This window comes from Ranitomeya imitator, chromosome 3, assembly GCF_032444005.1.
Source record: "Ranitomeya imitator isolate aRanImi1 chromosome 3, aRanImi1.pri, whole genome shotgun sequence".
NCBI classification, from domain to species: Eukaryota; Metazoa; Chordata; class Amphibia; order Anura; family Dendrobatidae; genus Ranitomeya; species Ranitomeya imitator.
In genome coordinates this window covers 76,411,853-76,438,403 of record NC_091284.1, presented here as the reverse complement: position 1 = coordinate 76,438,403, position 26,551 = coordinate 76,411,853, and the positions used below count along the sequence as shown (strand labels likewise).

The window sequence follows — 26,551 nt, the reverse complement described above, 5'->3', positions numbered from 1 at the left end:
GTCTAAGGGCTTTTCCATCTGTCTGTCCTGGAAATCCCGCCACTCTGATTGGTCGAGGCCGCCAGGCCTCGACCAATCAGCGACGGGCACAGCATGGCGACTATGATGTCATAAAGGTTGCCTCGACCAATCAGCGACGGGGACAGTCTGCCGCGAATTCGCCTCGACCAATCAGCGACGGGCACAGTATCGACGTAGATGTCATAATGGTTGCCATGGCGACGATGATGTCATAAAGGTTGCCTCGACCAATCAGCGACGGGCACAGTCTGCCGCGAATTCTGGAATCATCATTGTCCATATACTACGGGGACATGCATATTCTAGAATACCCGATGCGTTAGAATCGGGCCACAATCTAGTATATATATATATATGTGTATATATATATGTATGTATATATATATATATATATATATATGCACAAATATGAATGTGTGTAAATCGGAATGTAAAGCAGCAGCCAAACTTTGCTGATAAGATTTTACCATTAGAAAAATTGACTTTTTTTTTCTCCCACAAAAGTGACATGAGAAAGGTAATGATTGCCATTTCGCCAGCGTGCTCTATCGATCAATGCGATTACTCTTCATGTTGCCACTTTTTCCACAATTACAGGAATATTGACATTTTGCTATGCAAAAAAATAAAACATAATTTTCGCCATTGATGAACTAATATATAGATGATTTTGCATTTTTGGTGAAATTTTTAACCCCCCCCCCCCCCACACACATTAGACTAAAGTCAGCCAAATGAGTCTAAGGTGTATGGAAACCTAACGACACATCGTGTTGGAAAAGAGAACAATCTGGCTCAATGGATTTTCGACAACTGATCCTTTTTTTTTATTGGCGATAAGCCGCCACCTGGAGTCTGTCAGTGGCTCTCTGGTAGAAAACACGAGCGTTCAGCCAAGCGTTCCTATGTATGGGGAAGTCAGGAGAGATAGTTGTCGGCGAAGAAACTTTTGGCCATCGGATATCTAATGAGTATGTAGTGCTTTAGACTCCAGGAACACAGTAGAGTACAAAGCCGTAGAGTCTCCTTCTTCTGCCATATGGTCTCTCTGCACGGCATGTCCAAATGTGGCCGACGGAAAAATCTGTTCCATACATCTGATTAATTCAGTGTCATTAAGTGCCGCTCATTACTGCATGATTGGTAAGAGCTATGCATGTGTCCTAGTCTGGTGAACCATACCTGTCAATTGTGCAGTTCCTTTCAGCAGGTGCATGGGGTCTCACCATCATGGCCACCGAGGCGGCGGTGAGCGGCACTGGACGGCATTGGATAACCCCTTTAAGGCCTGATCCTTACAGCCTTGGTGTCTGGCATGTTAGAATACATTAACAAATACATAAAGTCCATGTAGTTGCCGGCTTTTCCTGTGCATACAGAGCCTCTAGGAGTGTAGCGGCATTTTCGATGATGGGTTATGTCACAAAAGACATGAGAAGGGTAATGATTGTCATTCTGCCAGCGAGCTCAATCAATCAATGTGACTGCTCTTCGTTTTGCATAGAAAAATGTCATTATCTCTGTAAGAAAATAAAGCCTAATTTCCGCATTGCTTATGTTTTCGATGTAAGGCATCTTTGTAATGAGGCGCGTGCTGGGCAGAGCGGTGGTTGGGCAGCGTTATGCGGGGCCGGCACTTTCTTGTAACGGTCCTGCTCCATCCATCATCTCGCTGCTTCCCCGCGTCATGCTGTGCTGATCCTCCTAGATCTGCGGATGATTACATGAGCTTATTTCAATGCATCCAGTAGTGAACACAGTGGTTGGTAATTCTGCCATATTGTCTGGATTTCTTCTGTAGACTGTTCTTAGCCGTTCTCACCTCCTCCTCCTGACACAGCGTCTATTATTTAGTTTGTGGCTTGATAATATTGTGTATGATTTCTGGCTGGATTTACACTGGCAATGAAGGGTAAGGCTACGTTCACACTAGCGTTCTGCTAGTGTGCGTCGCCTTAGCGTCGGGCGACGCAGCGGCGACGCACGCGTCATGCGCCCCTATGTTTAACATGGGGGACGCATGCGTTTTTGTGTGTTGCGTTTTGCAACACTTGCGTCTTTTTTGCCGCTAGCGTCGGACCAAGAAAACGCAGCAAGTTGCATTTTTCTTGCGTCCGATTTTCAGCAAAAAACGACGCACGCGTCGCAAAACGCAGCGTTTTTGCGTGCGTTTTGCCGCGTTTTTGTGTGCGTCATGCGTAGCGTCGCCGATGCAGCGGCGCGAAACGCTAGTCTGAACGTAGCCTAAGTTCACACTGGGTGTTTTTGCTGCGTTTTTTATGATAATTTTCAGCTGCTTTTTACAGTACCAGCAAAGCCTATGAGACTTCAGAAATCTCATGTACACACATTGTTTGGTTTCCTTTTCTTGCAGCGTATTTGTTGCAGAAAAGTCAAGGACAGCCGGATGTGACCTCACACTCGGCTCTGCTACATCTAGATGGCAGGCTGCATGATGCATCCATACAGCATGTCATCCAGCAGAGCGGACCCGAACCCCATTCACTTGAATAGAGGGTCCGACATTAGTGTTTGACACGCTGTCATATGCATGATAACACGGCAAACACCGCTTCTGATTGGTGGGGAAATCATCAGAGAGCTGCGGTTCCCACACTCAGCTGTGATCAGAGGTGTAAACTTCACCTCTGGTCACTGGTGTCAGCTGATGGGACTACAGCACCCATCATCTGACACCTACAAACGCTGAATACAGTGAGAGCAGGAGCGGCGGATGGGAGTTTTCATCTGCCGCTCCGGCCCACGGCATGGGTTCCCCCCTAATTTTGATAACCAGCCAGACAAAACTCACAGCTGGAGGCTGCAACCCTCAGCTGTCAGCTTCAGCAATGCTAGTTATCAAGAATAGAGGGGTCATCACACTTTTTTTTTAAATTTAAATAAATAATTAAAAAAACGGCCTGGGGTCCCCCCCATTTTTGACAACCAGCCTTGCAAAGCTCACAGCCGGGGGCTGGTATTCTCAGGCTGGCAAGGGGCCATGGATATTGACCCTCCCAGCCTAAAAATAGCAGCCCCCAGCTGGCCAGAGAAGACACATCTATTAGATACGCCAATTCTTTTTCTTTGCCCGACTCTTCCCACTTGCCCTGTAGCGGTCGCAAGCGGGGTAATGAGGGGTTAATTGTAAGGTGACATTAAGCCGGCTTAGTAATGGAGAGGCGTCAATATGACACCTATCCATTATTAATCCTATAGTAAGTGAAGGGTTAAATAAACACACACACACATGCAGAAAAAGTCTTTTAATGAAATAAAACACCTCACAGTTTTGCAATCTTTTTATTGTTCTGCCATTCCAAAGCGAAGCCATCGCTCTTCTGTAATAAAAATAAAAAAGCAAAAGTATACTCCCTGATCCGTCGCAGTCCGATATAACGAGTGTCCCACGCAGTATCTGGGGGAGATAAAGCTACAACCGGGGACGATGCTAATGTGACCGCTCTCAGCTGTAAGTACTGGGGAATGAATGCGACGGAGCAGGCGCAGGCTCAGTAACGAGCGGTGACGTCACCGAGCCTGCGCTGCCTCACAGCCTGAGGTCACCTCTACACCATGGGAAAATGCCGGGGAAGAGGATACCGCAGGTAATATATCCATCTATTCTATCAATCTATTCATTCTATCTATCTACAGGAAGTTGTTTTTTTTTCTCTGTGTGCACTCAACTTTATTGGCATGCACAAAGAGAAAAAAAAGCACCAAAAATGCTGCAAAAATGCACCAAAAAACGTACCTAAACCTGCATTTTTTGAGCAGCTTCTTTCCTGCCAAGATGATCAGGTTTTGCTGCAGAACAAAAAATGCAGCCAAAACGCCCTGTGTGAACTTACCCTTACAGGTCATGCAGCGTCCATCACCAACATGTTGTGCTTAAGTTAAACGTCCCAGTATCTTTATTGCATTGCCTATCAGACTCTGGCTGTCAGTCATATGGGTGGTCATTGAAGTCATGGTCCTCTGGACAGTAATCACGCGCAATGCAGTGTGAAGGATGGCCTGGACTGCTACAGTGTCACGCCACTCTAGGAAATCCTGCGCCTGTTCTGACAACCTGCTCCCCAGACGTGCGCACTCACAACGTGCACAAAGCCTCTGACTCGCAGCAGCATCCGGAGCATGGACATATGGCAAATGAAGCAACTTTGCAATTTACAGCTTGCAAAAAATCCTCTCTGTTCTCAAGGACTGAGGGTTTTTTAAGTTAATAATTTACAGCTCAGTACCAAGGTCACCGGCCACCTCAGACACTGTGTAGTGAGCACTGAATGTTCACATATCTAGGCAGCGACCCAATGACTGGAAAGGAGGGGCTGCAGGGAGAAAATAACTTCATTTTCTCCCTGCTGCCGCAGAAAGCGGCATACCTGTAGATTAGCACTATGGCTGCAGACAAATTCTCTTTAATTAGGGTAATTATGAGATACTAGATGGTGGCCCGATTCTAACGCATCGGGTATTCTAGAATATGCATGTCCACGTAGTATATTGCCCAGCCACGTAGTATATTGCCCAGTCACGTAGTATATTGCCCAACCATGTAGTATATTGCTCAGTCACGTAGTATATTGCCCAGCGACATAGTATATTGCTCAGTCATGTAGTATATTGCCCAGCGACATAGTATATTGCTCAGTCACGTAGTATATTGCCCAGCGACATAGTATATTGCTCAGTCACGTAGTATATTGCCCAGTGACATAGTATATTGCCCAGCGACGTAGTATATTGCCCAGCCACGTAGTATATTGCCCAGCGACGTAGTATATTGCCCAGCGACGTAGTATATTGCCCAGCCACGTAGTATATTGCCCAGCCACGTAATACAGTATATTGCCCAGCGACGTAGTATATTGCCCAGTCACGTAGTATATTGCCCAGCGACGTAGTATATTGCCCAGCTACGTAGTATATTGCCCAGTCACGTAGTATATTGCCCAGCTACGTAGTATATTGCCCAGTCACGTAGTATATTGCTCAGTCACGTAGTATATTGCCCAGCGACGTAGTATATTGCCCAGTCACGTAGTATATTGCCCAGCGACGTAGTATATTGCCCATCTACGTAGTATATTGCCCAGCTACGTAGTATATTGCCCAGTCACGTAGTATATTGCTCAGTCACGTAGTATATTGCCCAGTCACGTAGTATATTGCTCAGTCACGTAGTATATTGCTCAGTCACGTAGTATATTGCTCAGTCACGTAGTATATTGCCCAGTCACGTAGTATATTGCTCAGTCACGTAGTATATTGCTCAGTCACGTAGTATATTGCTCAGTCACGTAGTATATTGCCCAGTCACGTAGTATATTGCTCAGTCACGTAGTATATTGCCCAGTCACATAGTATATTGCCCAGCCATGTAGTATATTGCCCAGCCACGTAGTATATTGCCCAGCCACGTAGTATATTGCCCAGTCACGTAGTATATTGCTCAGTCACGTACTATATTGCCCAGTGACGTAGTATATTGCCCAGCTACGTAGTATATTGCCCAGCCACGTAGTATATTGCCCAGCCACGTAGTATATTGCCCAGACACGTAGTATATTGCCCAGTCACGTAGTATATTGCTCAGTCACATAGTATATTGCTCAGTCACGTAGTATATTGCTCAGTCACGTAGTATATTGCCCAGTCACGTAGTATATTGCCCAGTCACGTAGTATATTGCTCAGTCACGTAGTATATTGCCCAGTCACATAGTATATTGCCCAGCCATGTAGTATATTGCCCAGCCACGTAGTATATTGCCCAGCCACGTAGTATATTGCCCAGTCACGTAGTATATTGCTCAGTCACGTACTATATTGCCCAGTGACGTAGTATATTGCCCAGCTACGTAGTATATTGCCCAGCCACGTAGTATATTGCCCAGCCACGTAGTATATTGCCCAGACACGTAGTATATTGCCCAGTCACGTAGTATATTGCTCAGTCACGTAGTATATTGCCCAGTCACGTAGTATATTGCCCAGTCACGTAGTATATTGCCCAGTCACGTAGTATATTGCCCAGCTACGTAGTATATTGCCCAGTCACGTAGTATATTGCCCAGTCACGTAGTATATTGCCCAGCTACGTAGTATATTGCCCAGTCACGTAGTATATTGCCCAGCTACATAGTATATTGCCCAGCCACGTAGTATATTTCCCAACCACGTAGTATATTGCCCAGCCACGTAGTATATTGCCCAGCCACGTAGTATATTGCCCAGCTACATAGTATATTGCCCAGCGACGTAGTATATTGCCCAGTCACGTACTATATTGCCCAGTCACATAGTATATTGCCCAGTCACATAGTATGTTGCCCAGTCACATAGTATATTGCCCAGTGACGTAGTATATTTCCCAGCCACGTAGTATATTGCGCAGCCATGTAGTATATAGCAGAGCCACATAGTATAGAGACTTAAAAAAAAATAAACATATACTCACCTTTCGAAGACCCGTTGGAAGTCTTGCTATACTCACCATCCGCCGCCTTTGCTGCTCCTCGCCACGCTCCCGGGACCGCTCCATTGCAAGCGGCAGCTTCCGGTGGTCCCAGGGCTGGTGTGAGCAGGACCTATGATGACATCGCGGTCACATGATCGTGACGTCACGGCAGGTCCTTGTCGCACACCAGCCCTGGGACCGGAAGCGGCCGCTTACAATAGAGCGGTCCCGGGAGCGTGGCGAGGAGCGGCAAAGGGTGAGTATAGCAGGTTTTTTTTCTTTTTTATTATTTTTAACATGACCTATTTTTACTATTGATGCTGGATAGGCAGCATCAATAGTAAATAGTTGGGGACACACAGGGTTAATAGCAGCGGTAACGGAGTGCGTTACACCGTGGGCCGTTACCGCTGCCATTAACCCTGTGTGAGCGGTGAGTAGAGGGGATTACGGAGCGGGCGCCGGGCAGTGAGTGCAGGGGAGTAGGGGAGGGACTAATCGGTCTGTGGCCGTCGCTGATTGGTCGCGGCAGCCATGACAGGCAGCTGCCGAGACCAATCAGCGAATGAATAACCGTGACAGAAGGCGAGACAGACGGAAGTGACCCATAGACAATTATATATATAGATTGTTATTACTTGAGGATTAGATATAAAGCCACCTAGTCAGACGGGTCCTAAAAAGTGTGAAAAAAAAGTATGGTGCAAGTCATGAAAGATATGGCACATTTACCTTCTGGCACATTTAACTTGATAAAAATGACCCATTGTGGTAGATAGATTTTGTTCCCCACTTTTTTTTAGGTGACCTCACCTCTTTTAATGCATCTTTTACCCAATTTCATTATTAAAGGTTTTGCCATGTAATCTGACAGCAGTGTGATATAGAAACAGAGACCCTGATTTCAGCGATGTGTCACTTATTAGATTGGGTGAAGCAGTTGTGATACAATCACAGTTTTCTGTGCTGTAGATCTAGCAGAGCTCAAATGCAACACTGTGTCTAACCCCGCCCACATCACTGATTGGCAGTTTTCGGTGTACACTGTCAGAAAGCAGCTAATCAGTGCTGGGGGCGTGGTTGGACTAGGAGACACGAGGCAGCTAGTCCTGTAGTGATAATCTCCTGCTGATAAAACACTGATTGTATTGAAAAAAATATCCCAGTAAAAGACACATTTCTGTAATTAGGGTCTCTGCTCCTGATTACGCTGCTCTTAGATTATATAACAAATATCCCCATGACCTGTTTCCTTTAATTAACCAAACATGCCGCTTCAGACGCCGGACAATATATTGTAGACTTTAGGAACCACATAGACCATTCTGTTTTTAGGGGGCAGGTCTGTAGGCAGTGCTCTTGAAATTGCTCTCTAGATCCTGGGGTCTGCGCAGCCTTGGAAGATGAGTGCCTGTATAGGGTGAGAACGGTGGACTGGGCATCCCCTACTCCGGATTGGGTCTCTAGAGGCAAACATACTGTACATGATATTGCATAAAAATATTTAAAAGGAAAATCCCTTTAATTATTAAACGCAGACATCCGGTAGCATTCCCTCCTATCTGAACCCTGTTTCTTTTCCACTTGCCGTCTTGTGCTGTGTATTAGTGAGGCTGACAGCATCACCCTGGGGTACTTTCCGTGCCGCGTTTCATCTTTCTGGCTGCAGCACATCTGTAATGAGAAGAAGTGAGCGGGGAGTTGGAGGGGTGAATCTTCTCAGCCCTACTGTGCAGAGTCAATTAGTTGCTGAACACGATAACACACAGTCCGCACTTCTCAATTATTGATATCATCCCCTGTTTTTACTCTTCTCCCTTGTGCTGAGAGCAATAACCTACTTGTGTTTTTTGCACCTGGATGCGGCCGCTGCACCTGCTGTTTGCTTTCACAGCCACAACTTTGAAGGCGTACATGTATGAACTTTTATCTGATTTCTAACAACCAGAGAGGTGTGAAGCGGAGATGGTTGTGCAGCAAGCCTACATGTCCAAGATCTCGGTATCTCTCTCAATATAGATACAGTATTTCCACGCTTATCTATATTTATGTAGTTTTACAGTATAGTAAGATTGCATATTTCTTACACAAACTGTATTAACATATGCCGGAAACACAATCATACATTTACCTGTATCGCCCATGTGAAAATATACAGGAACCATAGTACCTTTATTAAGTTTAGTAACCTTTTTCAGTCTATTAAAAAGTACTAACTATGTCACAGCTCTGTTGTCAGAATACCCAGGGACCAGTGGCTCCTTATCTCTCCCTAATGTAAGGGTGTACAGTCATGGCCAAAAGTTTTGAGAATGATACCAAAATTATCTTTTCGCATGATCTGCTGCCCTCTGGTTTTTATTAGTGTTTGTCTGATGTTTATATCACATACAGAAATATAATTGCAATCATATTATGAGTACCAATAGGTTATATTGACAGTGAGAATGAGTTAATGCAGCAAGTCAATATTTGCAGTATTGACCCTTCTTCTTCAAGACCTCTGCAATTCTCCCTGGCATGCTCTCAATCAACTTCTGGACCAAATCCTGACTGATAGCAGTCCATTCTTGCATAATCAATGCTTGCAATTTGCCAGAATTTGTTGGTTTTTGTTTGTCCACCCATCTCTTGATGATTGACCACAAGTTCTCAATGGGATTAAGATCTGGGGAGTTTCCAGGCCATGGACCCAAAATCTCTATGTTTTGTTCCATGAGCCATTTAGTTATCACCTTTGCTTTATGGCAAGGTGCTCCATCATGCTGGAAAAGGCATTGTTGGGCACCAAACTGCTCTTGGACGGTTGGGAGAAGTTGCTCTTGGAGGACATTCTGGTACCATTCTTTATTCATGGCTGTGTTTTTAGGCAAGACTGTGAGTGAGCCGATTCCCTTGGCTGAGAAGCAACCCCACACATGAATGGTTTCAGGATGCTTTACAGTTGGCATGAGACAAGACTGGTGGGAGCGCTCACCTCTTCTTCTCCGAATGAGCTGTTTTCCAGATGTCCCAAACAATCGAAAAGGGGATTCATCAGAGAAAATGACTTTGCCCCAGTCCTCAGCAGTCCACTCCCTGTACCTTTTGCAGAATATCAGTCGGTCCCTGATGTTTTTTCTGGAGAGAAGTGGCTTCTTTGCTGCCCTCCTTGAAACCAGGCCTTGCTCAAAGAGTCTCGGCCTCACAGTGCGTGCAGAAGCACTCACACCAGCCTGCTACCATTCCTGAGCAAGCTCGGCACTGCTCGTAGTCCGATCTCGCAGCTGAAACAGTTTTAAGATACGGTCCTGGCGCTTGCTGGTCTTTCTTGGGCGCCCTGGAGCCTTTTTGACAACAATGGAAGCTCTCTCCTTGAAGTTCTTGATGATGCGATAGATTGTTGACTGAGGTGCAATCTTTGTAGCTGCGATACTCTTCCCTGTTAGGCCATTTTTGTGCAGTGCAATGATGGCTGCACGTGTTTCTTTAGAGATAACCATGGTTAACTGAAGAGAAACAATGATACCAAGCACCAGCCTCCTTTTAAAGTGTCCAATGATGTCATTCTTACTTAATCATGACTGATTGATCGCCAGCCCTGTCCTCATCAACACCCACACCTGTATTAATGGATCAATCACTAAAACAATGTTAGCTGCTCCTTTTAAGGCAGGACTGCAATGATGTTGAAATGTGTTTTGGGGTTAAAGTTCATTTTCTGGGCAAATATTGACTTTGCAAGTACAGTAATTGCTGTTAAGCTGATCACTGACATTCAGGAGTATATGCAAATTGCCATTAGAAAAAATTAAGCAGTAGACTTTGGAAAAATTAATATTTGTCTCATTCTCAAAATTTTTGTCCATGACTGTACTAGCTATCCCTGCTCCCCAGATTAGTTCTGAATATGAAGACGTTGTGGCCGCCTAGTGCTTTACTGAACTCCTAAATCAACCCTATATATGTCCCCCTCCCCAAGGGAAGTGGGGAGTAATAATATATGTATGTATACAAACTAGACTAACAAGGGAGGACGTACAGGGATAAATGAAATACTAAACATATACCGTAAATATGCACTCACAGATGAGAGAGGAACACCAGGAAGAAAAGGAAGGTAAACCAAATAGGAGAGGATTTGCACACAGCCGATCCACCAGTCACAGAACAACACTCAAAATGCCTCTACCAACAATTGTCTCCTCCACTCCACACCAGGCTGTAGTATAAAGCCTTTTTCACACATCAGTTTTTTGCCATCAGTCACAATCCATTGGCTTGACGGATCCATCGCAGATTGTGAAAAACTGATGCGATGGATCCGTTTTTTCGCCGGATCTGACTAGCTGATCTTGCTAATTGAATCCTAAAAAAATTGAGCATGCTCAGTTTAAAAAAACCGTCACCAGATTCTGTCATTTGACAGATCCGGCGCTAGCAAACAACGGACAGCGACGGTCTCGATGGAGACAAATAAACGTTACTTTGTCCGTCATCTCCGGACGCCGGATCAACAATTTTCGATGGATCCGGCGAACGACGGTTGAAACGTGAGGCCATCCATCGCAATCTGTTGCTAATACAAGTCTATGAGAAAAAACAGATCCGGCGGCATCAGTCGCTGGATCCGTTTTTTTTAAATTTCGACGGATTGTGACTAACGGAAAAAAACTGATGTGTGAAGGTAGCCTAACACTGGCAGATTGCCAGAGGCGAGTATATATGAGAGAAGAGTGGCCAACACTGAACAGCTGAGGTCATCCGAGCAGGAAAGCTGCAAAGAGTCTAAACTGAACAGATTAACCCATGCACTGCTAATAGAAAGCTGCACCATTTAATATGAAGGAGCAGTGCTTGCAATTAGTGCAGGAGTGAAATTAGATGATGTGATCTTCTAGCCCCTCTCTGTCGCTGTAATCCTTTGACAACCTTACAGGCCTCCATATACATTAGATAAAAGTCTGTCTAACCTGCTAATGCCAGTAAAATCAGCTGACCATCTAACGTGTAACATGGAATCATGACTGTTCCCTGGCAGATGATAAAAGGTTGACATAAGAATCGAGCGGTTTTAACTTAGTTTTGCAGGCATAGCAAGATGAATTTTAATCCTCAGATCAAGCCAGTCATGGGAAAAAACAGTCCATATCTGTGTTTCATTCGATATCTCGATTGTACTTGGCCACGCAAGTCAATGAGTGTGTGTAAAACATTGGCCTGTACTCGGATGACTTCTGAGTGCAGTCCGATTTCTACAGACTGACAGAATGCAGAAAATGGAGACTTTTTTTTTCTCCATCTTATTCTCATCACGCAAGTCAATATGTGTGTAAAACATTGGCCTGTACTCAGATGACTTCTGAGTGCAGATCCGATTTCTACAGACTGACAGAATTCAGAAAATGAAGACTTTTTCTCCATCCTATTCTCATCATATAGAATCACGATCACGCTATGCTCATACTCTGAACAAATTATGATCAAAATTTGATCAGAGTGTGATGTGCATTATTTTGTGTTCAAGTCTGCCCAGCGATAGGAGCCATGATGCCAGTAGTAGTACAGCATGTGATCGATTTATCCACTGATTAGGAGCAATGGTCATGTGTTGGGTGCATGTGAACAAAGCTCTTATCATCATGCTCCCACTCTTATATGGGTAACGGGACTACCAAAGAGAAAAGCCGCACCTGTACCCAACTGGTCCGTTTACAGACTAGAAAAAGCTCTAGCCGCAAAACTAAATGCACCTCCTCAGACCTTGCTCCCTAAAAGGCCGTTGAGGAGTTCCTCGTACCTCCTGAGGAATCGGAGGAGAGACCACAGCACAAATCCAACATAGGTAGAGGAAGGCATGCAGGAAGACATGAGATCCCAGAAACTTAAACATGTTCACAAAGGATAGACAGGGATAAATAAGGAGAACCAAAAAACATACGGAATATGTGAAATCTCCTATACTCCCAAACATGGAGAAGAAAGAAAAGATGCTGGGGAGGAAAACTTACAGATTTGCAGCAGGAAAAACAATTGGAGCTTACCGGACAAGGTAAACTCGTAGCTGAGGATCTGGAACTCCAAATACCTAGCTAAATAGAAGTATAGCCAGCAAGTGAGGTAAGGGAAAGGTGAACATATAAAGCCCATCCCAACATGTGATAGGACAGAGCCAAAAGGGAAAATGGAAAACACCTAGAGAGAAGCCAGCCAAGAAAGGAAAAACAAAAGAAACTATGAGCATTTGGACGGAGCTGAAAGGTACTGACCTTTCAGAGAAGGAAACTGACCATGAAGCAAAAGGTCACCGGATTGAATCCTGAAACCTAGCCATAGCAAAAGCCCAGTAGTGCTGCAAGAGTGAGAGCACTTGGTCGCTGGGGGAGAGATTTGTTGAGTAGTTGTGGTTTTGCTATTTTTTACAATATTAGTGTTGGATGACTCCTTTAATAATAATAATGACATATATATGTGAATTCTGCTTTTTGTTTTTGTCTGCTTTAGCGCATCCCTGTTTGTGTTCCACTCAATCTGGAGACCAATTATGAACTTCTGTACCTGGCGGAACAATTCACAGGGATACCCGTAGTGTATCTGAGATTCAGACTGCCTGATGTTACTCGGTAAGTAAAATAAACTACTGAGTTCCCATTTTCATTACTGGATTTAGGTCCCAGCAACTTACCGTATCTGGAATTTGCTGAAACATGACAGTTTCCTGTATTGTCACATTTCCACTGCTACAGCTATGACCACTCCAGTAGCTAAGCCAGCTCCCCTTTTCATTTATGCATTTCCTGTGACAGAAAATGGGTCTAGCTAAGCTCTTGAAACAAACAGTCAGCCAGCCTCCTTTGCACAAACCACGATGATGTGCATACATAGGAATCTCTGTCCTGTATTGAGAATCTGAAAGTGGATTTGGTAGGAATCTCTTGAAGATTAGGGATTTGGACCCATCGGTATAGACATTGCTAGTAGTCCCAGCTGCAGGAACCTTACTAATGTGATAGCCGACAAATTGAAATACTTTGAGATTAATTTCTTGGTTAACATTGTGTGTTATGCTTTCTTAGTCATTTTTAGGAATATTTTAAGGATCTTCAGGTTAAAATGTTTCTGATTACAGAATGTAAATGAAGTGTGTAAGCAGCGTGCATCCCATGTAATGGCCACCGTTAGCATCTGTCAGCAGACTGCACACCGACGTTCACACCAGTCTGTGATTTGTGAATTAGATTCGCAAGACAGATGTAGGGTGGTCCCTATGGACTCCTCTGCGCGCCATTGCATGGTGTCCTAGCAATCACATGACAATTATAACATTGGAGACACACATAGCAGGTTATGGGTACTCCATTATATTCCTATGTCACAGATCCTTAAAGCTTAGCTAAACTTTTATATATTTTTTGTAAATAATGTTGTCCAGCAGGGAAGTTTGACACTTCGCAAATCACTTTTTAGAGGAATTTGTCTTCAATCTTGTAAAAAAAAAAGAATTGTAATAAGTGGCTACCAAACCCCTGCTTTTCAGCCAGTCTTATGTTCTTGCTATTAGCTGGAATGCTGATATCACACTCATTTGCAGTACAGATGATGGCAGTGACCACACTCATTTGCAGTACAGATGATTGCAGTGACCACACTCATTTGGAGTACAGATGATGGCAGTGACCACACTCATTTGGAGTACAGATGATGGCAGTCACCACACTCATTTGGAGTACTGTTGTGAATTCTGTTGTCGAACTCCCTCCTGTGGTCGTGAATGGTACTTCGGCGAGTTCTGTCTATGGGCTCCCTCTGGTGGCTATGAGTGAAGCTGCTGCTTCTGAGGTTCCTTACACAGGTGACGTGGTTTATCCTTTGGTTGGCTGCTCTATTTAACTCCTCTCAGATCGTTACTCCATGCCAGCTGTCAATGTTTTTGCATTGGTTCAGTTCGCTCCTGGATCTCTCTGGTGACCTGCCTTCTCCTGCAGAAGCTAAGTTCCTGATAGTCATTATTTGTTCACTGTTTTCTTGTCCAGCTGGTTATCATGATTTTGTCCTGCTAGCTGGAAGCTCTGGGATGCAGAGTGGCCCCTCCGCACCGTGAGTCGGTGCGGAGGTCTTTTTTGCACACTCTGCGTGGTCTTTTGTAGGTTTTTGTGCTGATCGCAAAGTTACCTTTCCTATCCTCTGTCTATTTAGTAAGTCTGGCCTCCCTTTGCTGAAACCTGTTTCATTTCTGCGTTTGTGACTTTCATCTTTACTCACAGTCAATATATGTGGGGGGCTTCCTTTACCTTTGGGGAATTTCTCTGAGGCAAGGTTTTATTTTCTATCTCTAGGGCTAGCTAGTCCTTAGGCTGTGACGAGGCGCCTAGGGAGCGTCAGGAGCACTCCACGGCTATTTTTAGTGTGTGCGATAGGATTAGGGCTTGCGGTCAGCAGAGCTCCCACATCCCAGAGCTCGTCCTGTATGAGGTTTAACTATCAGGACATTCCGGGTGCTCCTAACCACCAGGTCATAACAGAGTACAGATGATGGCAGTCACCACACTCATTTGGAGTACAGATCATGGCAATGACAACACTCATTTGGAGTACAGATGATGGCAGTCACCACACTCATTTGGAGTACAGATGATTGCAGTGACCACACTCATTTGCAGTACAGATGATGGCAGTGACCACACTCATTTGGAGTACAGATGATGGCAGTCACCACACTCATTTGGAGTACAGATGATTGCAGTGACCACACTCATTTGCATTACAGATGATGGCAGTGACCACACTCATTTGGAGTACAGATGATGGCAGTCACCACACTCATTTGCAGTACAGATGATGGCAGTGACCACACTCATTTGGAGTACAGATGATGGCAGTGACCACACTCATTTGGAGTACAGATGATGGCAGTCACCACACTCATTTGCAGTACAGATGATGGCAGTGACCACACTCATTTGGAGTACAGATGGCAATGACCACACTCATTTGGAGTACAGATGGCAGTGACCACACTCATTTGCAGTACAGATGATTGCAGTGACCACACTCATTTGGAGTACAGATGATTGCAGTGACCACACTCATTTGGAGTACAGATGATGGCAGTCACCACACTCATTTGCAGTACAGATGATGGCAGTGACCACACTCATTTAGAGTACAGATGATGGCAGTGACCACACTCATTTGGAGTACAGATGATGGCAGTCACCACACTCATTTGCAGCACAGATGATGGCAGTGACCACACTCATTTGGAGTACAGATGGCAGTGACCACACTCATTTGGAGTACAGATGGCAGTGACCACACTCATTTGGAGTACAGATGGCAGTGACCACACTCATGTGGAGTACAGATGGCAGAGACCACACTCATTTGGAGTACAGATGATGGCAGTGACCACACTCATTTGGAGTACAAATGATGGCAGTAACCACACTCATTTGGAGTACAGATGATTGCAGTGACCACACTCATTAGGAGTACAGATGATTGCAGCGACCACACTCATTTGGAGTACAGATGATGGCAATGACCACAATCATTTGGAGTACAGATGATGGCAATGACCACACTCATTTGGAATACAGATGATGGCAGTGACCACACTCATTTGGAGTACAGATGATGGCAGTGACCACACTCATTTGGAGTACAGATGATGACAATGACCACACTCATTTGGAGTACAGATGATGGCAGTGACCACACTCATTTGGAGTACAGATGATGACAATGACCACACTCATTTGGAGTAGAGTTGATTGCAGTGACCTCACTCATTTGGAGTACAGATGATTGCAGCGACCACATTCATTTGGAGTACAGATGATGGCAGTGACCACACTCATTTGGAGTACAGATGGCAGTGACCACACTCATTTGGAGTACAGATGGCAGTGACCACACTCATTTGGAGTACAGATGGCAGTGACCACACTCATTTGGAGTACAGATGGCAGAGACCACACTCATTTGGAGTACAGATGATGGCAGTGACCACACTCATTTGGAATACAAATGATGGCAGTAACCACACTCATTTGGAGTACAGATGATTGCAGTGACCACACTCATCTGGAGTACAGATGATTGCAGCGACCACACTCATTTGGAGTACAGATGATGGCAATGACCACAATCATTTGGAGTACAGATGATGGCAATGACCACACTCATTTGGAATACAGATGATGGCAGTGACCACACTCATTTGGAGTACAGATGATGGCAGTGACCACACTCATTTGGAGTACAGATGATGACAATGACCACACTCATTTGGAGTAGAGTTGATTGCAGTGACCTCACTCATTTGGAGTACAGATGATTGCAGCGACCACATTCATTTGGAGTACAGATGATGGCAGTGACTGCACTCATTTGGAGTACAGATGATTGCAGCGACCACACTCATTTTGAGTACAGATGATGGCAGTGACCACACTCATTTGGAGTACAGATGATGGCAGTGACCACACTCATTTGGAGTACAGATGATGGCAGTGACCACACTCATTCGGAGTACAGATGATTGCAGTGTCCTCACTCATTTGGAGTACAGATGATGACAAGCTCTGCTCACCACCTGTGTCTCACTAACTTTGAGGAGATTGTTGTGATAAGGAGGACACTCAGAGGAGACATGTGATGACCTTGTCACTGCCATCATCTGTACTCCAAATGAGCGTGTTCTGACATCAGTGCAGCTGAGGGCAGATAGTTTGGGGAAAAACAGGGGTTTGGAAGCCACTAACATGCAACTTTTTTGTAGGGATAAAAATAAGCTCCCTACTTTGCAAAGTTTTCATAACTTTCTATCTTGACAAAATTAAGTGTGTGTGTTTCACTGGGGTTTTCCACAACTTCTTGACCAGCTTCATGTGTGCAAACTCATCAGAACAATCTTCTTTTATTACATGTGTTCTTCCTTTGAGAAGATTGTACGGTAGGTGACGCGATGTAACATTGATGTGATGTTCCTCCTTCCTCATAAAATCATAGAATGTTCGAGTTGGAAGGGACCTCCAGGGTCATCGTGTCCAATCCCCTGCTCAATACAGGAGTGACTATTTCGGCTTGGTCTTGTCCAATCTTCTTCATCACCAGTCTTTAGATTTGGAGAGAAATGGAGGAACATGTCACAATCCTACTGGGGTTGTTGAAGCGTTGATTTGATTGATACTTTGAGGAAGAGGGGTGGATTGGGCCAAACACCATAAGAAGGAGGAACTGCGCATGACCCACAGAGAAGAAGCGCTGGTAATACTATTATATTACATTGTGGATTGTTTTGACGAATTGGTACATTACATATGAAAGCAGGTGAAAATGTAGTGGGAAAACCCTTTAAGAGTGCATTTTACATCTCCAGATGTTGTGGCATAAATTTCTGTGATGTGTAAAAATATCATTCAGATGAATGGAGCTGATTTTCAATGAGTGGGACAGTTGCTTAACTTTCACCAATGAAATCTGCAGCAAACCTGTGACCATCCCCTAATACAACCATTAATTGACCTTGAGTTTGTGTGCTGCTGACGTGCATGATTTGTGTATGTGGCAGGTTATACTGGAAGTTGTAGTTCTGTCACAGCTTGCAGGGCTCAGTTATTTTCTGCAGGGATGCATATCGGTGCCATACTGTATTTTCCCTCCCATGTAGGATACTAAGTTGAACTTGATCATGAATTAGAGAAAGTGTCCTTTGCTCCTCATAGAACTTTTGTCACTTTGTCGCTGAGGAATTCACTTTCCATTTAGGTTTTCGGCAGAGTTTGACTTCCGTACGTACGACGGAGAAGGGGTGATTCTGTATGCTGAGGCTGCCAACAGCACCTCCTGGTTCCTACTGGCTCTCAGGGATGGAAAGATCGAGATTCAGTTCAAGAACGAGCTATGGACAAAAGTGACAACCGGTGGGAAAGCCATCAATAATGGACAGTGGCACATAGTAAGATGGAGCTTTATTTTTATTTAGTCATTTTTAGTTATTATTACAATAGAAGGCAAAATAATCGAATAGTTCGACTTTTTCATTTGTATTTTTAATACCTTCATAACATTTTGATTGTACATGTGCAGTGTTAGATTATTGAATGCAGGATAATTTATGACTGGTTATCTCATGGCTTGTGGCATTGCCGGACCTGTCGTGTTCTCTCTTCTGTAAATATTCTGGAACAACTGGCATTATATTGCGCCTCCTTCCTTCCATTTGCCAATCAATGACAGGGACGTCCTTTACAGTTCAGGGGTCAACGCCTTTTCCAACAACAAGAGGCCTTCACACGGCATCAGTGGGGTCTTACACCCTACAGATTTTGTTTTCTACTCTACGACTGCATTAATTACTCAGTTCGTGAGCGAAAAATAACCAGAATATAGTAGATTAGTAATTGGCATATAGTTGCTTTTAATCTGCAAAATGTCTGCAAGTTTGGAATCTTCACTTCACTAGGAAAGAAATATTAATTTCAAGTTGACTCTTAAAGTGTCTTTTTTTTAGGTAGTGATAGATTTAAAACAATAAACTGAGTCAGGGGCGGCACGGTGGCGCAGTGGTTAGCACAGCAGCCTTGCAGCGCTGGAGTCCTGGGTTCGAACCCCACCAGGGACAACATCTGCAAAGAGTTTGTATGTTCTCTCCGTGTTTGCGTGGGTTTCCTCCGGGCACTCCGGTTTCCTCCCACATTCTAAAGACATGCTGATAGGGAATTTAGATTGTGAGCCCCATCCGGGACAGTGATGATAATGTGTGCAAAAAAAAAAAAAAAAATGTAAAGCGCTGCGGAATATGTTAGCGCTATATAAAAAAATAAAAAGATTATTATAAGAGATTATTATAAGAGTCATAATCTCCTTCCAACACACTCGTGGACAGAGCAATTGTCACTCCAGAGATCTGCATAGGCTACGGAAGCAATGTCTGCTCCGATCGCACATAAACCTCTCTTTTCTAGTCGCCTCAGCACTGCAGCCAATCACCGGCTGCAGTGGTCCTGTAACTTCCGAATGGAACAGACATTGCTTCCATAGCCAGCACAGCCCTCCAGAGCTGCCATTGAATGGGAGCCGATCTGCAAAGCCTCTGAGCTGTGCTGTCCCACCACCTACAGAGTTTCTTCCAGATGATCGGTGGGGGTTGTTGGGTGTTGGATCTCCTAATGGAATCCTGAAAACATGATCTGTTGGGGGAGCTGTGAGGACTGGAGTTTGGGAAACACTGGCATAGGCAAAAACTTACAATTGGCTGTGCAAAGAAATTCATGAAAAACATTTTAGCTCATCCTCCCGAACCTGTCAGTTATGTTCAAGGCAAGCAGTACCAAAGAGAGCTGACCGCAAAATATAAAGGCATTTTCTCAACATGGCTTTATACTCATAATTTTGGCAAAAGCTGATCCTCAGATATTAACTTTAGATCTGTGCTTACGTCCTAGTCATCAACATAATAGTATATTCACTTCTCTGTTCTATTGGGTTTTTTTTAGGTGTCCGTGGAGGAATTGGAAAACAGCATCAGTGTTAAGATAGCAAAGGAAGCTGTTATGAATATCAACAACCCCAAATATCTGTTTAAACCCATGAATGGTATTCTGGAAACCAAAGTCTACATTGCAGGACTACCACGGAAAGTAGAAAATCTCATTAAACCGGTAATTTTAAGGAATGTCTACACTGTAATCCTCTTAATTATAAATAACTTAATTGACTGCATACCAAAATTAAATGAGCTGGAAATCCCTCAGAAGCCATGGTAGCCACCTAATCACCCAACTGGTATCATGCCGCCATGTTCTTCTTGTATGCTTCAGTATGATGGATTTGCTCTCTGTCTGCACTATTAAAAACATTCCAATAACTCCTCTCCCTCTCCTGAATGATCCTATTAATCTGCAAAAAGTAGAAGAGAGGGCAGATGTAAGAGAATACGTCTGCACAAGAGGCGTAGCTCATGGGGGGCAAATCTTCTGAGTGGGCCACTAACCAGGTAACCAAGTTTACAATCACAGTGACCATGCTGTTATTGAAAATAAATCTCCATTCAATGTCCCAACACCAATATTAACGCCATATGGTGACCTAGACACCAGTCCAGCAGAACATATAGGAGATTACATTACAGTTATATATGGTGACTTACAATCCAATGCCGAGCAACTACTACTGAATGTGTCCCTGTTACTGCACCAGGTGTTTGGCACAAAACAGTACTCCTCTTAGCCCCTAACACATTTTAACGTCAACCACTGTGTCCATTGCAAAATAAAATGCCTGCTTTATGCCCTCTAGATGGTAAAATTGCCCCCTAGAAAAAATGTATGCCCTAAGCAAGTGCCCCAGAAAATACTGCTCACGTTTTGCCCCCTAGACAGTAATAATGCCCCGTGTAACCCTATAAAAATAAGTGCCCATTTAATATTGTCTCCTGAGTCTCTCCCTGTCCAGCTACCCTATGCACAATATAACATGTCCACAGCTCTTCTATGCACTGTATGATGACCTCACAGTAGCCCCGACACTGTATAATGGTATCCCTCACACTATATAATGGCTCTCACAGTTGCCCCCATGCTGTATTACGGCCCCTGTTGTAGCCCACACTGTATTATGGCCCCTTAATGTATGATGGCCCCACATTAGCCTACAAACTGCACAATGGCCCCACCGCAGCCCTTACACTCTATGATAGGCTCCAAAGTAACCCCCACACTGTATGATGGACCTCACAGTAGTCCCCACACTGTATGACGGCCCCTCTAGTAGCTCCCACACCTTACAATGGTAGTAAGCCCCTACACTGTATAATGGTCTCATTAGTAACCTCCATACTGTATGATGGCCCCCCCTAGCAGCCTCCACTAATATGATGGCCTGCACAGTAGCCCCCACACTGTATGATGGCCCCTCTAGTAGCTCCCACACCTTACAATGGTAGTAAGCCCCTACACTGTATAATGGTCTCATTAGTAACCTCCATACTGAATGATGGCCCCCCCTAGCAGCCTCCACTAATATGATGGCCTGCACAGTAGTCCCCACACTGTATGACGGCCCCTCTAGTAGCTCCCACACCTTACAATGGTAGTAAGCCCCTACACTGTATAATGGTCTCATTAGTAACCTCCACACTGAATGATGGCCCCCCTAGCAGCCCCCACTAATATGATGGCCCGCACAGTAGCCCCCACACTGCATGATGGCCCCCGAAGTTTCCCCCACACTATATGATGTACAGAGTTTTGTTTTTCAGTGCTCTGTTTGTGATCTTTTGTTACTTGACCTTAGACCTTGCCTTTGACCATCCGTTTGCTGAACCACTTTGTTTTGATCTGTTACCTTCCTGGAATTCTGACCTCAGACTGTGATCTGACTGTGCCTTTGTCTTACCCTTCTTTTTATGACGTACTCTCTTGGTATCTGACCCCGGACCTCTTGACTTCCCTGTCTCATGGCTTGTCCATGTGTAGTGACTCAGCGTAACATTTCTGACTCAGCATCACAGTAACATTGCCAAATACCTCCACCGACAGATGGCCATAACCATTGCTCTTCCTTTTATAATCATAATGTTACAGATTAACCCTCGATTAGATGGATGTATTCGTGGATGGAATTTGATGAATCAAGGAGCCCTGGGGGTAAAAGAAGTTATTCAAGAAAAGCAGAGCAAGCACTGTCTGGTTTCTGTGGAGGAAGGTTCTTATTATCCGGGTGGAGGAGTGGCCCAGATTTACGTAAATTACAGTAAGTAATTGAATGATCAGGGTTAGAAGCCATGAAGAATGCTACAGAGTTTGTAGCTATCCAATAAAATATTTACTCTCTTATATTTCTCTACAGCCGACGACACATCAGCTGAAGGAGACTGGTTAGTAAACGTTACCTTAAACATTCGATCGTCTACCAGCACTGGGATGATGTTTGCCCTGGTTAAAGAGGAGACAGTCCCTCTGGCATTAGCTATTGAAGATAAGTCATTGGATATTGTACAAGTAAGATTTAGCTTTATATGTGTAGTTCTAGATTTCGTGTTGTTGGGTAGAGTTGGGCTTTAGAAGAGTTTAGACATGATCCATTGCCGCTTCTGTATAACATTTTTCCAGTATCCACTAGTCTCTACTTTCTGGTCTATTCCGACACGGCTGAAATGCCGTTCTGCCAATTTCTAGTTGAGGTGGGTCAGTGCTGTGGTCAGTCATTGGATGAACAGGCATTTCCAGTGTATTGAAACCAGCCCAAAAAGTATAGACCAGCAAGGATCAGGTACGAGTGGAATGGGAGCTTTGGGGATGCATGAGAGTGGGTATACTTTTCTTTTTTTTAATAAGTCGACGCTAGAGTTGGAGATAATTAATTCACTGGACCTGGTCCATTAGTTATGTTAATAATCTGTGCCCGCTGTAGTAGAGCTCCGAGAATCACCTCCTACCCACGGCATCCGCTCCTCTTCTTTTGATTAGCCGGCCTGGAGACATATCATCGTTGCTTTGTGATATCACGCCAGGCAAGCTAATCAGAAGAAGAGCTGTGGATGCCAGGATGTAGGACCCTGTTCTTATGGTCCAGCAGTCACAAATTACTGACGCAGCCAAAGGACCAGGTTCTGTAAATCGATTCAAGCCAACTCCAGTCTGAGCACTTTTAAAAATATTTGTATCCATTTAATGAGTTCCTTTAATGAAGACCATGATCTATATACCACAAATGAAAAAATATATTAATGCATTTATTTAATGAAATTCTATTAGTTTGACACCTGATGATTCAGAATTCCTATTGCTTCAGCATGTAACAACAATTTGTCAACATCAGTGACACACAGGGCTGCCACTAGAAATTTCGGGTCCCATTCTGGCAAAATTTTCAGGGCCCCCTTGAGACTCCACCCAGGCTCCACCCCAGACCCGCCTCCATGCTCCACCCCTCAAACTGTCCACAGTCCTACCACTCTCTCTTGGAAAAACTCCACTTCACATTTATCACACATTAACAGTTCCCATCACCAGATCACACATATAACTGGCAGCTTTTGTTTTGGCCAAAAGATTTTTTAAGCCGCCACCATAACATGGTAGACACTTTTGGCCGGGCCCTGCTCTACTGTAACCTATTAAATATTTGTTAAAATATGCAATACAATTTAGGTATATTTTTATTTATTTTTCCATTTTTCAAATGACCAATAATATCACATTCAAAGAACAAATTCCACTACACCATGTCCAGACCACATATTACCACCACAGTAATCAAATAATATCAAATACAGGGAACAAATACCACAACACCATGACCAGACCACATATTACCACCAATGACCGAATAATATCACATACAAGAAACAAATACCACCGCACCATGAACAGACCACATATTACCACCACAAAGTGACCAAATAGCACATACAAGGGACAAATACCGCGACACCATGACCAGACCACATATTTCTACCACAAAGTGACCAAATAGCACATACAAGGGACAAATACTGCAACACCATGTCCAGACCACATATTACCACCACATAGGGACTGAATACTACAATACTGATCAGTAATAACAAAAAACACAATACTATCACCATAAGTGCCATTATACACAAGAGATCTGTACTTAGTATGCAGTGTCTGTGTACAGGTAATAGTGATCACTGGTGGTATTATACACAGGAGCTCTGTATATAATGTATAGGTAATACAGTGATCACTGGTGACATTATACAGAGGACCTCTGTATATAGTATACAGTGTATAGTGTCAGTGTATAGGTAACACACTGACTCACCAGTGACGTCTCTAGGTAAAGCCCTTCATCTTTGTTTTTCATCTTCATCCAGCACAGACCACCATCACTGCTTCCAGACTGGGCTCATCTCTGCAGGAAATAACACAGTTATATCGAGCTCCGCTTGTAGAACACATTAATTAATTTTTCCCAACTTCTACATTACCCCACATGAAGAAAAATAGGCGACATAGTGTCACTCTGCACAGTAACAGTGCCGCCCCCCCATTTAAAACAGTATACTCAAAAAATAAAATAAATACATCACTGCAGTAATAATATCCCTTAATTTGCCCCTATGGTAATAATATTCACCATCCTGGCCCCCGTGTGCCTCATTTCTGGCGTCAGCCATATGTTCTCCCATCCTGCCCTGATGAGTATCCATTCTGCCCTATATGATCTCCCCATCCTGCCCCATCTGTCTCCATCGTATCCATCCTGCCCCATGATCCAATCATGCCCCGTATCTCCATTATGTCCCCTATGTCTTCAGCATTCTGCCCCCAATGTGTCCAGCATTCTGCTCCCAATGTGTCCAGCATTCTGCCCCATGTGTCTCCAGCATTCTGCCCCAGTGTCTCCAGCATTCTGCCCCCAGTGTGTCCAGCATTCTGCCCCCAGTGTGTCCAGCATTCTTCCACCAGTGTGTCCAGCATTCTGTCCCCAGTGTGTCCAGCATTCTGCCCTCAGTGTCTCCAGCATTCTGCCCCCAGTGTCTCCAGCATTCTGCCCCCAGTGTGTCCAGCATTCTGCCCCCAGTGTGTCCAGCATTCTGCCCCCAGTGTGTCCAGCATTCTGCCCCCAGTGTGTCCAGCATTCTGCCCTCAGTGTCTCCAGCATTCTGCCCCCAGTGTCTCCAGCATTCTGCCCCCAGTGTGTCCAGCATTGTGCCCCCAGTGTGTCCAGCATTGTGCCCCAGTGTGTTCAGCATTCTGTCCCAGTGTCTCCAGCATTGTGCCCCAGTGTCTCCAGCATTCTGCCTCCCACCCCATGTCTCCTGCATTCTTCCCCAGGGCCCCCTGGATCGCCGCTCTCAATAATAAAAAAAAAGTTCTTACCTGGCCGCGCTCCTACGGCGAAGGCAAAGCTCCCTCCACTCAGCTGAAGCGCGCACTCGCCGGTGACTGACAATGATGTCAGGCGCCGGCAACGTGCACGCTGCAGCTGACGTCAGCTGCCAGCCTCCGATTGGCTGGCGGCTGTTAACTATTGATGTGCAGGCACAGGCCCGCACATCAATAGCTTTGCTGCTGCAGCGCTGCTAAGGTCCTGATTTAGCCTGCCGGCAAGGGCCCGGTGAGCGGATGAGAATGGGCTCCCTCTGCCCACCGGGCCCCATATGCCAGTCAGGGCAGAAATGCACTGATGGCGGCCCTGGTGACACAGGACCTGGGAAAGAATGGCAGGACCTGGGCAGTATCATATATTTATTTACGTACTCTTATTTAATATATTCCTTTAATTTTGAAATGTGTATATTTTTCCTGCAGGATATTATTGTCAGCATTCAGAGCACTACAGTGGCACGACTCACAACCAAAAGAATATGTACTGACAAGACTCTATCAATAAGTTTTACAGCAACAAAGTCCACTGTGGAAATAACCTCCAGTTCGTATACCGACATTAATTACATAGGCAAGGAAGAAATGAAGAAGCAGCTGGCCATTTTGGACCAGTCAATGAGCGGCCAAGTGGATACGTATTTAGGAGGCATTCCTGGTATGTCCATATCTCTGTCCCCACATTATGGATAATTTCCTTTAAAGGGAATCTGTCTCCACATTTGACCTATCTAAACTATTAATATGGAAATACAGGTCATAGACCACGGAAAAAGGCCTACTTCTATGTCTCATATCCGATGCCTTGTTGTTGAGAAATCATCTTTTATCACTTTATTTAAATGACCTCTTCCAGGCTCTGGGGCGGACGCTGCCTGGAAGATAACTCTGCCTCCAGAGATTATTTTACATGAAGGGGGAGTTACTAGTGTGATGTGTAATGGTTACCATTGTGATGTGTAATGGCCGCTCTCTGCTTTCCTGATCTAACTGCAGAGCTGGGTTTGATTATACCTGACACATCTGCAGGTTTTTCTCAGCTCCAGTTTCCATCTCACAGGCAGACAGGGTTGTATTATTTCTGCAATACAGCAGAGTTTAAAAAGCTGCAAAAATATGTTTTCAAGAATACAAAGTTCAGTTTTCCTGTTTTGTGTTAGTTAGTTACTTGTCTCACACTGGTAACTCTCCCTTCATGTAAAATTAATCTCTGGAGGCAG

The 26,551-nt window shown here is 44.5% G+C and overlaps 1 protein-coding gene across 1 annotated transcript in view; it reads left to right on the top strand.

The window, feature by feature from the left end:
* Positions 1-26,551, top strand: part of PROS1 (protein S) — a 124,105-nt gene that overhangs the window by 94,262 nt on the left and 3,292 nt on the right. The window contains exons 9-14 of the mRNA XM_069760982.1: positions 12,970-13,088; positions 18,238-18,427; positions 19,968-20,132; positions 22,056-22,224; positions 22,321-22,472; positions 25,758-25,989. Of these exons, the coding sequence (XP_069617083.1) occupies positions 12,970-13,088; positions 18,238-18,427; positions 19,968-20,132; positions 22,056-22,224; positions 22,321-22,472; positions 25,758-25,989 (1,027 nt within the window). The remainder of the gene's footprint in view (positions 1-12,969; positions 13,089-18,237; positions 18,428-19,967; positions 20,133-22,055; positions 22,225-22,320; positions 22,473-25,757; positions 25,990-26,551) is intronic.